Here is a 14351-nt window from a genome sequence, read left to right on the forward strand (position 1 = left end):
TCCCCTGTAATTCATTCTGTTTACCCAGTATTGGATCGACCCCCCCACCACCACCACCTTTCTCTCTAACATCACACACATCCTCCTGCTTGTGTTGGCTCAAGGTGAAGACATCATGTGTCGTCACTCGGAGGATCGTGAATACAGAATGCCCTCGGACATCGATTATATGCCATGGGTGCAACCTGCTTCTTCGTCTTTTTCCCCTCTTCCATTCCTCCTCGTTGCTGCTACATCATGTTGTGCAGTCGCAGGAGATGGTTTTGTGTGTTCACTGGATGGACGGAAACATTCTCCAGGGTTCGCATCACACCACAGGAATGCTGGGAAAGTGACTAAGTTGGATGCAATGAAATTGTCTCCTATGACTCTTATTGTCAACTTGAATTTCAGATTATGGACTGATCCATTTCTCAAGGAGGAGGGTGGAGAGATTCTTTATTTTTTTGCCTCCATTTTCTTGTCGGGCATCTGTTGTTCCAGTTCTGCCAGAGCTCTGGCCTCAGTCGAACCATTATTAGTTGCTGAAGTTGAAAGAGCTGGTTCCTCTCTCTGATGGTACAGCTCATGCTGCACAGCGACCACAGACCCGCTTCTTGTTAGACAGTTACACACCGGCAGAGAAATGGAGCATTTATTATTTTATTTAAGGGTCCGTTCACAGAAATCGTAACGAACATATTGTTGTGCTCTGCTGCCACCTCACATACAATCGTGCAGGAATGGATTTTCATTTGTGGAGCTCAGAGTAGTGAAACACTTGAGAACTCCAGAAATTGAGTCCCTGAGTTACTAAAGACAGTCCAGTGAGCTCACTGTCAACACTTTTCACCTGGACTACTACAGTTGATGTTATCATGATGTGTTCAACTTTAATCTGGTAAAATATAGTTTTTGTTTGAAGATGTATAAAATAAATATTAGAGAGGGAATTATGTAATAATATATATATATATTTTTATCAAAGCTAATATTAACATAAAAATAAAAAAATGTATTTCCTAATATTTGAATTGTGTGTTTTTCATCAAAACTTGATACGTTTGGAATAGATCTGACCATGTGGAGTCGAGTTACATCAGTTTATTTGTTCATGGCGAAGGATCGAAATTCGCCGCGTCGCCGCCCTTTAACGAATTCTTACATTCTGAAGTCATTCTAAATGACAATAACGAGGTAGAAGGACAACATTTAGAATTTTGGACGGTTTACACTGACTGAATTTCAGCAAAACAAATGATTTTCCTAAAAAAGGAAACCAATTAGTTGTTCTGTCTTATCCAAATAATCCATAGAATAATCAAGGACAATACTCGATGACTAAAATAATCAATATCTGCAACCTTACAGGTCTGTGTGAACACTGTGTCCAGCACGTGTCCATTCCTAAACAGTGTGTAGACTTGGCCTCGAGCTAGAAAATGTTTTCAGTGATGGTGTTCAAATTTGACCCCATTGGCTACAGGAGCACGACCAGGAACAGACGCTGCGAGCAGCAGCAGCAGCAGTTACCTCCAGCTCACCGGTGACTGTGACGTGAATGGCATTTGGCGTGCGCAGTGTAGCTGTGTCTGTGTGAGGCCTCGCGTATGGCTAACCTCGCCACCCTACAAATGGAGCCAATGTGTTGAGCAGCTGTGGAAGTGACGGCTGGAGCGCCGCCAGCTCCCGCTCCGTTTGATGCAGTGATTTAGCTCTGTGCTCGCTGGCTAACCTCGACGTTAATGGAGGGTGATGCTTTGGCTAAAGGGAGGGCGCGTTGGCTCGACACACGGTCTTCTGCCCCGGGCTGTTTGTAGACAGTGGACCAGTTACTGTCAAGTGATTTCCGGGCAGGTGCGGCTCCAGGGATTTCAGATTTGAAACGTCAAGGCTGCGCCCCTAACCGTCAGCTGACATCACTTGAACATCCATGCATACGCGTTTGAATGAAAATGTGACGATGGCGTGCTGAGGTGTGTTTCACGACCACTTGTGCTTCGTGCATGCAATGACTGCAAGTGTGTGTGTGTGTGTGTTGTGTCTGCTTTGCACGTTGTGCTCTGTAACAGTGATCAATGAGTTTGTGTTGGAGGTGGGGGCGGCCATAAGGGAAGTGTGGTGGTGGTGGTTGGGTGTGGGGGTTGCTGAGATTGGGCTCCCATGTTAATGAGATCCTTGACTTGAGACGAGACAAGGACAACAGCAACGCTTTTCCTTCTTTCCCTTTTCTCCCATTGCCTTTTATCTTCTCTCCTCCCTCCTCCTCCTCCTCCTCCTCTTCTCCATTCTCCTTTCGTCCTTGCTCCATTGTTCTCTCCTTCCTGTCTCACTCTCCTGTCCTCTGTTTTTGGACAACAGAAGCCAATTTATGTAAAGAGGGGAAACCAGGCCATCACTATTTTTTTTTATTTTTTTTTTTATAACCAACTATCTCTCTCTCCGCACAAGGTCTCAGACAACGCTGCAGGCTTCCTCAAGTATTAACTTTGACCATTTGAAAACTAAACCTAAAAGTAGGCTAACCCTGGAGCACACTGGGTATGGAGTGTGTTTGTTGTGCTCAAGTGATCCATAAAGCACGAGCGGGTATGTCGGTCGGGTCAGACTAGGGTACCATCACCTGTCTGTCTGTGTGTGTGTGTGTGGGTGTGTGTGTGTGTGTGTGTGGGTGTGTGTGTGGGTGTAGGCGTGTATTTATAGAGCAACCTGTAACTTGTAAGACATGTTTGTATGGCATTTCAAGTCCACCCAGTAGACGCAGCTAGCCGCTAACAGTTGCCACAAGGCGTGTCTTTTTGGCTCCGAACAACGGTTTGTTCCTGAACGCTTCTTATGTTGGGGGGGGGGGGGGGGGGGGGGGGGAGAAGTGAATGCCAACGCAGCAACACGCAGGCTTAAAATAGACACCCACACACGCGCATCTTAAGTCGAAAGTCGTCCGTGTCACTTAACAGTCGGGAGATGTGGGAGATTTCTCGAGCGGTGTTGTGGTGTGAGAGCAGTCCTGGCAGCTAATGCTGGCCGAGGTAGAAAAGGAGCTGAAACGGTGAGGAGAAAACAGCTCTCAGGAGAAATCTGAGGAGTGTGTTTCACTGTTCCAATATCCCTGTCATGGAGGGAGGATTAGCTTTTCAATTTTTAGTATCTGTCAGGGATTAATTTACGGTGGCAGCCAGTAACTAAAGCCTCACTGTAACTCGCGTCACTATACAGAGTGTTTGTGTGTGTGTGTGTGAAGCACTCTGCTCGTGTTTACTCGAGCGCTCACAGGGCGAGTGGGAGCGGTTGACCTCCTGCGGCGGGGAAAGGGTTAAGCGTCAGCAGTGATTGAGGTGTTGGTCGCACGCAGACCGCTCAGAGGACTGCTGCTGCACGTTTCTCTCTCTTTCTTAACACTTCCCATTTCCTTCACCCCCCCCCCCCGCGCTCTGGATTCTTATTTTCGACTCCCGCTCTGTCTTAACACTCCTCCTTTCTTCCTCCTCGCCGCCGGCTTCCATTTCTCTTCAGTGTTTTGCAGCCCAATATAGCTCTTTTTCATCACGCATCCAGTTTTTGAATCTTAAAACGTTATAACCCAGCGATCACCTTTTTACCTGTGAGAATGTGAAATGGTTTCAGAAACAGAGAGCTGGTGCTTTGTACGTTCATCCTCACGGAAGACTCTATCTTCCTCTGTGCTTATCTGCCTCTCTCTCTCTTTCTCTCTCTCTCTCTCTCCACTGCTCATTCTTTACAGCCCTCCTCTCTCTCTCTCTTTACCTCTTTCTTCTCTGACTCGCTCTCTCTCTCGTACCTTTTGTTTCTCGCTCTGTCCCTGTGGTGTAAGGTGGGTGTGCAGAGGGGTAGCGGGGGTGTTGGAAGTAGCCTGAGTCAGAAGGAAATGAACCCAATAAATCAAGCTCTCTAGTCCCCGTCTCCTCCCTGCCTCCCCAGCTCTCTGCAGCCGTGTGCACCGACGCTGTTGTGCTGTCGCGACGCCGTCTTCGGTGAATGTCACGTTGTTGTTTTCCCCATTTTAAATGAATTATTGGACTGTCCCCTGTGAGCATGTTACCCGCCTCAGGTGTGTGTCTCCTGCAAAGTGTTTCAGTATTTTTGAATTTCAGAATAATATAAAACGTACGGATTAGTATTTTCTCTTCATCATGGTCACCAGTTGAGAATAGACTTCCTTTTTTAATTTTGAGTTTCGCCGGCTCCTTTGTAAATAAATAGCAGGCTGCGTGATGGACCGTATGCAAGTATGAGGGTGTTTTGAGGAAAATATACTTTTATTATTGTTTTTTGGGATTTCAGTGTCTGACTTGAATGTCACATTTTATCACATATAACAGGAAGTGTCTCAAGTGTTAAAATATTTGGCTTTATTGTGTCTATAAAAGCGTTCATCTTCCCTGTTTTTTTTCTCTCTGGTTTATTGTGTAACAATTTTAAATAATTAGTAGGATAATTAGGCTTTTTTTACACAGATTAACCCAATTAGAGAGTGTCAAAATTGAAAGAAATCTCCACCTCAAGTCCGTTTTAATTTGAGTGCTGTGACTCTGCTCGTGTTCGGTCAAGTTTCAGGAGGACTGGGGGGTCACGTCCTGTCAAAGAGTTCTGTTTTGGATTCTCTTGTCCACTCCGGCATGTTGTTATTGTAGTTCTTTTGGCTGCAGCCATGTTACCCGCTACCTTCAGCAGCACGACGCCTCCATGCAGTGTTTTGTGCTGAGACGTAAGAGTTTAGATTGCTCGCCAAGCGGCTCGGCTTTGGTGTCATCGGATCATAGAACCCTCGTCGACTGTGTCTCAGAGTCTCCCGCGTGCCAGCAGGCAAACGCCAGCCCAGATGTCACGCGAGTGGATTCCTCACCGCTAACATAAAGCTGAGGATGTGGAAGCAGTTGGACAACAGATGTCGTATGCTCGGTGTCTCCCATGTCAGCCATGGCGCCCTGTAGCTCCTTCAGAGTGTCCATCACTTGTGCTCTTCTCACACACGCAGACGGCTCGCTCGAGGTGCCACAGTTGCATTTTTCTCTCATAAACACACTGTACTTGAGACATTTTCTTGTACTCTTCTCTTGATCGGTACTTTCTAATGTGTTGCCTCGGATTTCTTTTGTTTATTTCGTCTTCACGAGATCGTTTTTGAAACTAAATATCCTTTGCATCAATTGAACCCTCCAGAAACAGGTTGTATTTAATGGAGAAATATGTAATATATTTACTGTATTAAATCAAAACAAGAATAAACATAAGGAAACATGTTAAGTTGAAGTACAACAATGCTGCAGCCAGTATGTTCTTCTTTCAAATTTCCATTCCAGTGAAGAACGTCTGTTTTTACTTTGGTCTTTGGCCCGTTGCGATACCCAGGGTTGCCAGATATGAAACAAATTGGCGTTCAAACAGCAGCCATGGAAGCAAGCAAACAAACTGTTTTCTTTACGTAGGCTAATTTATAGAATCCAAACATGTTCAACCAGTTTAGCACTAGTTTAATGTGAACGTGAACATGTCTCTGTGGTTGGTTTGCAGTGAGTATTTAGGACACACGAGCTCATTTGGCCAGGCTTTACTCACGGCCATCGCTAGCTACCAGCTTATCTATCTTATCTAATAGAAAGTATGTACTCGTTAAGAAGAGTTTACATTTTCTAAGGTATCTGCCCAGCGCTGTCTGTAAGTTCATCACTATTAAAAACAGTACAAGCTCTCTTTGCATTTGATGCTACCAAAATGTATTTGTTTACAGGACGTGTATGTGACCACAGCCAGAGCATAAAGATTGTTATGGTGACATTGTGGCAGTCATTTGAAATTTGACTGACTCATATCTGGAGGTTACCCAACGGTAAACCAAATGTGTTGCTTTGTGGTGAACTCTGAGGTAGCAGTGAGCCACCACTTCCCCTCAGGGCCTCCAGGCTCCATACACTTTCACAGCGATTCCCCCCGTGGCCCCTCCCTCTTGTCTTAGTACCTGTGAGGTGCACCTGCACAGACAGACGAGTCATACTTGATGCCTAACAACATAATCAAGTGTTATCCTGCCTTTTGTGTTCCTGGACACAAACCTGTCCTGGGTTTTGCTCTTCTGTGCGTATCAGGTGATGTGTTTTAGTGTCTTAGTACACACCTGCCGACACGGTTTGTGTGTTTTTTTTGGGGACACGCTAAAAGATGAATGCCGCTCCGGAAATGAATGTCTGATGGCGTCTTTCAGAATAAGTGGAATTTAAACTCCTCAGCCAGTACAAGCAGACACAGCTTTTGATCAAACGACACAGGAGTCAGGCAGCGCAGACGTTGACATGAATTATACAAGCCGTCCCCTCGCAGTGCAGCTCTCGTGCTCTTCATTATCCTCAACACTTTGTTCACAGACCCACGTGCTCCGTGGTGTCCTTGTAGTTTTCAGTCCGCCGTTAATACACACCGCAGCAGTCACTCACTGTGGCAGGACGCACGAGGCCACTTTGTTTGCTTTCATTTGTACAACCGGGCTGTTAAGTTGACTGACAGTCTCTCCTCTCTCCCCCCCCCCCCCCCCCCCCCCCCCCCCCCTCCTCCCCTCCTCCCCTCTTCTGTCCCTCCCCCAGCCGGTGGCAGAGCCCATCCCCATCTGCAGCTTCTGCTTGGGGACCAAGGAGCAGAATCGCGATAAGAGGCCGGAGGAGCTCATCTCCTGCGCCGACTGTGGCAATAGTGGTGAGTGCTGTAGCACCAGTTCTCCTGGTTATGTGGTACAAACAACCACAGAAGAAGAGGAGAGTATAGATATGATTGGTTAGAATACATGTAATCTCAAATTCTGTATTGATTTCTTTGTTTTAAAAAACGAATATAAGCACAATACCAAGCACACATCCTGTAAAACGATTACTGTGCGTTTAATTTTAGACTCTTTTATCTCTTTTATCGCCCATTTTTCGGGTGCCATGCCTTGACGCATACTGGCACCGGTCTCTGTTTTAAGAGAAATTGGGATATGAATCTGGTTTTGCTGCCGCTTAGTGAAAGCAGAGGAGGGATCGTGTTCCTCCTCTTCCCTCCGTGGGTTTCTGTCCCAGACGAGAGCGTCTTGTTTGCAGCTCTTCAAACAGAGCTCTGACAGATTGTCATTTATGTTTGAACACTCTCTTTGCAGCCAGGTTTGATGCAGGGAGGCCTTTTCAATTCCAAAAGGAGCTCTTTTTTTTTTTCCTTCTTCTTCTCCAACAATGATGCAAGTGGGTCATGGCTGTCAGTCAGTGTGTGACGTTGACTTGTTTTGTGTGCGTGTCTGTCTACCTGCAGGCCACCCGTCCTGTCTCAAGTTCTCCCCAGAGCTCACAGCGCGAGTCAAGGCTCTGTGGTGGCAGTGCATCGAATGCAAGACTTGCAGCAGCTGTCAGGATCAAGGGAAGAATGCGGTGAGTAGATGAGAACGAATACGCCGGATTGGCCGCCTATCAGCGCCTGTGAGCACTCTTCTTCTCTGCTTTGGTGCCAGATAGAGACGCTGATAGACGCATCTGTGGTCCTGGGATTGAGCTATTTTAAGTCGGCGTCGGCGCCATTTCACTCTTTTCTCTTACTTATCAAGCGAGGAGTGATTGTTATTCAAATGTTTGGAGAGAGGTTTGACAGTGAGACAAAACGCACCACATTCTACCAACACGCACAGTGATAGAATACGGAGAATAAAAGGGAAACAAAGAAGTGGCTTAAACCAGTCAAAGTGCAGTCCAACTGTAAAAGGCACATTCGTAGTAATTCAATATAAATAATGCACTTTTGGGGCATGAATATGTGGAAATCTGGTCAAAATGTGCCATCAGATTGAGCACTGGAGCCTCCAATAAATGTATCATCAAACAAAGATCTTCATATCCGTCTTATTAGACACGAGTGACACATATTTAATAAGAAATATGCCCCAACATATTGTTCTAGCTTTCATGTGCAATGAGTCAATGAGACTCACTTTGTGTGGAACACATCTAAAGGGTTTAATACTCATCAATACTTGTGTGTGTGTGTGTTAACTGTACAGGACAACATGTTGTTCTGTGACTCCTGTGACCGGGGCTTCCACATGGAGTGCTGTGACCCCCCCCTCACGCGTATGCCCAAAGGTAAGCACAGCACTGCTGCTTTAACTCATCACTTACCTCTTCATGTTTGCGGCCCTCCCATGAATCCAACTGACGGAATACGCAAAGCTCATACATTACCACTCTATCCGGTCGTTATAGTCGCACTAAATGATGCCTCGGGTCCTCATGAATCACCCAACGCTCCACCGTTTAAAGCGCTAATGTATGCGATACGTCCCGGAGCCCGGTTGGTAGCCCGTCTTGTCGACTCCACCGCGGGGTGTGTGAACCTGTGCTTTTACTCTGTTCTCTCCAGGCATGTGGATTTGTCAAATCTGCCAACCCAGGAAAAAGGGAAAGAAGCTTTTACTTGAAAAGGCAGCACAAATCAAACGGCGCTACAACGCACCGCTGGGGCGGCCCAAGAACAGGTGAGAAAAGAAATGCCTTCAGCTATTGGCGCCTTCTTCAATGAGAGCAAGGTGTCGTGTATCTGCCTCACCAGAGTGCCGACGAGCTAACGGCCACAATGCTTACTCGCTAAAATGAGCTCACAGCTACTTTTTTTTTCTTTCACTTATCTGTGTAATTTATCATTGTCTTTATATAAATATAGGCTGTAAATGTATATATCCAGAGTCTCAAACAGACCGCTCACTTTCTCCTCAGGCCGGGCCGGCCCTTTAAGAAGCTGGGCAGGCGTGGTCGGCGGAAGCGCTCGGCCTCGGCCCACTCGTCCTCCAGCTCCTCCTGCGAGGGTTACCCTGGGGACGACCGGCTGCTTTTCTCGATGCGGGACGACGACGACATGTCGCAGGGCAGCCTGCGCTTCAACAACAAGACCAAGGGCCTCATCGACGCCCTCACCAAGTTCTTCACGCCGTCGCCCGAGGGCCGCAAGGCCCGGCAGGAAGTGGTGGACTATTCACAGCAGTGCCGCATCCGAAAGAAAGCCAATCGCAAAGAAGAAGGAGATGATAGAGGTGAGGATTAGCTCCACCACCACTGCAGTACGACTTTCGTTTCATCTCTTGTTGATGCAAGATATTCGATTTTTAAAAGTACAAGATAGACCGCTTATAATATCTTATTGTAAACCGGCCAAAATACGTTCATAAAGTTCATGTACTTGACATGCATAGACTCGTTTTTGTCTTTTGTTAGGGGGAACAGGGGATCTTAAGAGGGAGATGCCACATAGAAGTGGTGTACATCATCTGAATGCTGTGTACCTGAAGATCAATTAGAGAAGCGTTTGCACATGTGTTTGAGGGGCGGGACTTAGTGAAGGTTCATTTAACGCTCATTGGATCCTCAAGAGTCTCAGCTTTCCAGTCATACCCAATTGATGCATCTTCCAAGACTGCTGAGGGACCGCAGTATGTGTAAACCATTGTTAGAATAAGAGCATATAACACATTATTTAGCTTCCTTTCCGACAACCGTGACATGGTTGTATTCTTTAAGTGTTCTGGTTTCATATGATACCAGTGCATTCACTCTAGCTGTAAAAGCTAAGCCTGCTACAGCCTCGGACAGACGGTTAAACTTTGCGTCCGCAAGGAGTAGAAGTTGTTAATGAAGTATCTGCGAAAACATAAAGAAATAAGCTATGAAACCTCCACAGCATACATTGGTATTAGTTGCACTTTAATGAGCCATCAGCATCATCACATTAAACATCATACTGTATCTTCATGCATCTTTTCCCAATACTCTTATCAGACTCGATTAGGGGCCGTCAGCTAGATGCTTTGCTAACTAACGGACTCTGTACTACCGGCTCATGTCGTGCTGCGTAGACGGCGCTTCAGTTTTCTTCCAGCATTATAATGATACAGCCGTGATGTTACTTATTTGGAAATTATAGACCGATGGATTATGGTGTAAGCGTTGATATTTTTGTTTTCTGCCTCTGGAAATTGTTGCTTGTGCATCAAAAGAAACTGCTTTGTAATATGAAGTGGCCACCTGCAGTTCTCTTTCCACTGAACCTCTGGAGTGCAGCGCAGCAGAAGGGAATAAATGTGACGGAGCAGACATACTGTATCTTCATGCAGCATTCACTTCAATTTTCACTGGTGTTTTGACCCACTTTGAAGATGTAGTTGTACAATGGAGAAGCAGGTTTATACAACCTGTACGAGTTTTATGATGATTCAAAACCAGTTTGCCCGACATATGTAAACGAAGAACAGTAGGTTTATCATTGTACACATACATGCATCTGTGGTGATGTGGCTTTAATACATCTATATCTATGATGTGTTTTACTTGTGCACATGTGATAAATATGCACAGTAGGTAGTATGTTCACCGTCACTGGTTAACATGTATCTAAATGAAGTGGCACAATGTTTTTGAGCAACTCCAGTTGCACCATTTAGTAAAAGTGTGCAAACAAAAGAGCAAGGTGGCATCATGTAGGACCTGCATGTTGGTCTTTTATCCCTTATTTTATGTTAAATTAGCAAAATTCCCCCGACTTGAGAAATAAATTGTTTTTCAGGGTTTATTTTTAGAAGACTGTTTACTATGTATAGATGCCTCGATGTCTGCCCGCTGTGACTGTAGCACCTTTTTTGTCAAAATCAATCAGCACACATCTGGCACTCCGTCCCTGCAGGCTTCTCAATACATTTTCATTAATGTCGACTCTGCGTTTCTCTCCCCAGACAATCAGGAAGGCAGCGACTGGCGTGACGAAGATGAGAAACTGCCCGGCCACGAGAACCTGACGGAAAAAGACATCGAGCTGTTCAGACACATCCAGGAGCTGGCACTGCAGGTACACAGACACAAGAGACCAAACATGAAGCGTCTTTAACAGTTGAACGGGCCGATATTGAGACGAGGGTAGAGTAGAGCGGCCACGTTGTAGAGTGAGACGGCGTCGGCAGGGGAAGCTGGGAGAGACCTATGAGGCTATGACTCAGGCTGTCAGACTGTTAGGCTGGAGTTATGGGGCGTGGTGTTATGATAACCCGTGGTGGTGGTGGGGGGCTGGATGTCAATGGTGATGAGAATGTTGTCAGAAAGAGCAGCGTCAACAACACCCAGAGCATAAAACATGAAGTCGCTGGCTCAGGCGAGGTCTCGAGGATGTAGGCACGTTTGTGGGTGGTAAAGTCAATTAGCTTTATTGATTATTAATTGTTTAATAAATTAGTTTACCATGGAACTCTTCCCAGATTCAGCCGGTATGTTAAAGTCATCAATTACCACAGATGCAGGGCGCATGGAGGAGAGCAGCATGAGCGTCTGATTCAGTGGGGATCAAAGGTTTGGTTTTTAAATGGCCAATAGATTCCAATAATAAGAGGTAACTGAGAGACAACAGCTTCACTACAAGGTTATTAAAGTATAATGTTGTCTCTGGAAAGTTGCTTATGATATGCCCGTGTTTGAACGGACAGGGCTGCTCAGTGGAGCCACACCATGGAGGCCCAGCGTGGCTGAGTGCGTGAGGCCTCCGCCATGTCTCAGTCAGGCACATAAAGACGGTGTTGGTGTCAAAAGAACCTCTGATGTTTAGTGGAGTGAATGTTGAGCAGGGGGCGGCTCTAATGGCCTGGTTAGCCCAGTGCCAGTGTAGTTACAGAGAGGAAATGTGAATTAGCTCCATTAACGCCCCCTTTGCATGCGGCACAGCAGCAGAATGACCAGAGAGCCGGTGTTCGGCCAGTGTCGGGGGAGTGATATTAAAACACTATCCCGCTGGAGTATTCACAGCAGTGTTTAAGTGTTTGATGCAGTGGTAAGGCCTCATGCTTGTGTGGAAAGGGCAGATTATCTAGGTTGAGGAGCCGTGGAGGAAAATCCATTACCATCGTAAACGACGGGCAGAGATGTCCAAACTGTGTCAGCGGCTCCACTTAAAGCTCCATTGTCATGCTAGCAGGTAGCCCGATATCTCTGAGAATCCCAAAGTAATGAGAAGTGGCTTTCGGTCACCGACTTAACCGATTTATGTTAAAAGCGTGTTACCGATGACCGTATCCTGCCTCCCTCTCACGCCTCAGTGTAAGATCCTAATCCAGTAGGTGTGTAATCCGTCTACTCACCCTTTGATCACTCCAGCAGTAAACTTGACCTTCCGTGTCTCTCCCTCCCTTTCTTCCTCTCTCTTTTTGTCGCTCTCCAACACAGAAAGTCGGGGTGACGGGTCCACCGGATCCTCAGATGCGCTGTCCGTCAGTCATCGAGTTTGGCAAGTTTGAAATCCAGACGTGGTATTCGTCTCCCTACCCCCAGGAGTACAGCAGGTAAGCTAATTACCCTAATGAAGCACACCAGCGTAATGTACTTAGCTCACAGTCCTGTGTGTAGGCATAGCAATTACCAGCGGCGTAATGGAGCTCAATTATAAGGTTGTTTACAGTACCACCTACTTTGGCAGGTAACCAGCCAGAGCCAGGGAGGCAATTTGATTCTGATTTGCCACGGGTGTATTCATTTTCTTCATGCATATAACCGTTAAAAATAAAAAATATGCCCCCACAAATCTGTTGTTCAAATCCCATTGGTTCCACGTGTGTCTCAGGCATTGCAGTTGTTGTTTTTTTGCTTATTTCAAAACAAGAGCTGTTTTCATCATTGATTAATCTGGCAAACAAAGAAATCAAAACGTACCATCACAAGTTTCTTAAGCTAAGTTTCGGTTGCGTTTTCTGACAGAACCGTTCACACACACACACACACACACACATTGTGTTTAAGGACCGTCGGAAAGAGGAAAATCTGACGATTATGACAGTTTTACCATTCCTCACGTTTCCTTCTTCCTCTGTCCTCCCCTTCCTATTTCCCCCTTTCCAGACTACCCAAGCTCTACTTGTGTGAGTTCTGCCTGCGCTACATGAAGAGTCGCAGCATCCTCTACCAGCACATGAAGAAGTGCAACTGGTTCCACCCGCCTGCTAACGAGATCTACAGGAAGGAGGACGTCTCTGTTTATGAGGTGAGGAACTGTTCAGGCTGAGTGATGGTGGCAGTTAAAGAACAGAAAGACCGGAAGAGTGCGAGTGATTGTGGATGACACTGTAGCAGAGAGACCATACCACAGCACAGCGCCGTCAAAGTATACTAGCTATAACCCTGGTAGTCACCCCGTGCTCTACACAATAGTCCTGTATCGTCACTGAACAGACCAACGGATCCCTTCTCAAAAATGTATTCAACGCTTTCTATAGACTTTTACCGAGACCCACTCATTTTTATTCAGGCTGTGGGAGTATAAAATCAGAGGTTAACCATATGCGTGCCAATACTTTGCCCACCAACGTCATGAATATACAGCATGTTGATCCATCCAAATTCCTAATGGTGATACATTGACATCCCTACCTACCATAGAGGAATATTCTTATGTTTATGTCATCAGGGAATTGACTGTTATTATCAGAAAGAATTCCTAATCACCCGTGTACTGTTAAGCTCCTTTTCTGGGTCTCGTAGCGCAGCAGAAGATGAATTCAGTGGATTGTTGTCTGCAGGCCATGGCCGCTGCAGCTCCCGTTTCCCCGCTCTGCAGTCCATCCCCGCTCGGAGGAGAGCCGATATAACTGGCGAGCTGCCAAGCTGAACCTCCCTCCTTCTCTTTCTCTTTACAGCTCCTTGTTTCTCGCCTCCACCCTCTCTATCAGTCAGGGTCTCAAGGGACACACGGCTGAGATCATTGCCCGACTCTATAACGTCTCCTCCGTTTTCACCTCCCCTTTGTTCCACAGCTCTCTAACAGCAGCTTAAAGATGCACTGCTGGACAGCAGTGTGTCGGGGGAATGAATGGTAGTCATTTAGGAAAACTGTTATTGCGTTGTGCTGATGTATTTCTTCTCTAATCCCGCAACAGGTTGATGGGAATGTGAGCACAATCTACTGTCAGAACCTGTGTCTGCTGGCCAAGCTGTTCCTGGACCACAAGACCCTCTACTATGATGTGGAGCCCTTCCTTTTCTACGTCCTGACCCAGAACGACAGCAAAGGTTGCCACCTTGTTGGCTACTTCTCCAAGGTACGGGATTGCTCCCTAAACACGTCCTTGTGCTGGATTTCAGTCCCTCTGGCCCACAGCCTCTCAGCGAAGTCATTTTCAAGGAATACAAACCTCTATAAATTATAACCACCCCTGCAACACCAAAACGGGGAGCAAAATCTATTCACACGAAATTGAAATGCAATGGCATCATCCCACACAGGTGCATTCCTAGCTCAAATGTGTCCCAGATACACAGTGGGTGCTGTGAGCGCCATTGCCCCTCTGTAGCGTTTTGCAGGTGCTCCCATTAACATGCCTC

The 14351-nt window shown here is 46.3% G+C and overlaps 1 protein-coding gene across 2 annotated transcripts in view; it reads left to right on the forward strand.

Annotated features, from left to right (window-relative positions):
* kat6a (K(lysine) acetyltransferase 6A) overlaps window positions 1-14351 on the forward strand; it is a 29220-nt gene that overhangs the window by 6084 nt on the left and 8785 nt on the right. For both annotated transcript variants that reach the window (XM_079161259.1, XM_079161260.1), the window contains exons 3-11: window positions 6576-6684; window positions 7273-7388; window positions 8012-8093; window positions 8371-8485; window positions 8724-9037; window positions 10730-10842; window positions 12204-12319; window positions 12873-13014; window positions 13907-14068. In XM_079161259.1, the coding sequence (XP_079017385.1) occupies window positions 6576-6684; window positions 7273-7388; window positions 8012-8093; window positions 8371-8485; window positions 8724-9037; window positions 10730-10842; window positions 12204-12319; window positions 12873-13014; window positions 13907-14068 (1269 nt within the window). The remainder of the gene's footprint in view (window positions 1-6575; window positions 6685-7272; window positions 7389-8011; window positions 8094-8370; window positions 8486-8723; window positions 9038-10729; window positions 10843-12203; window positions 12320-12872; window positions 13015-13906; window positions 14069-14351) is intronic.

The sequence above is a fragment of the Pholis gunnellus genome, assembly GCF_910591455.1.
Source record: "Pholis gunnellus genome assembly, chromosome: 6".
Lineage (NCBI taxonomy): Eukaryota > Metazoa > Chordata > Actinopteri > Perciformes > Pholidae > Pholis > Pholis gunnellus.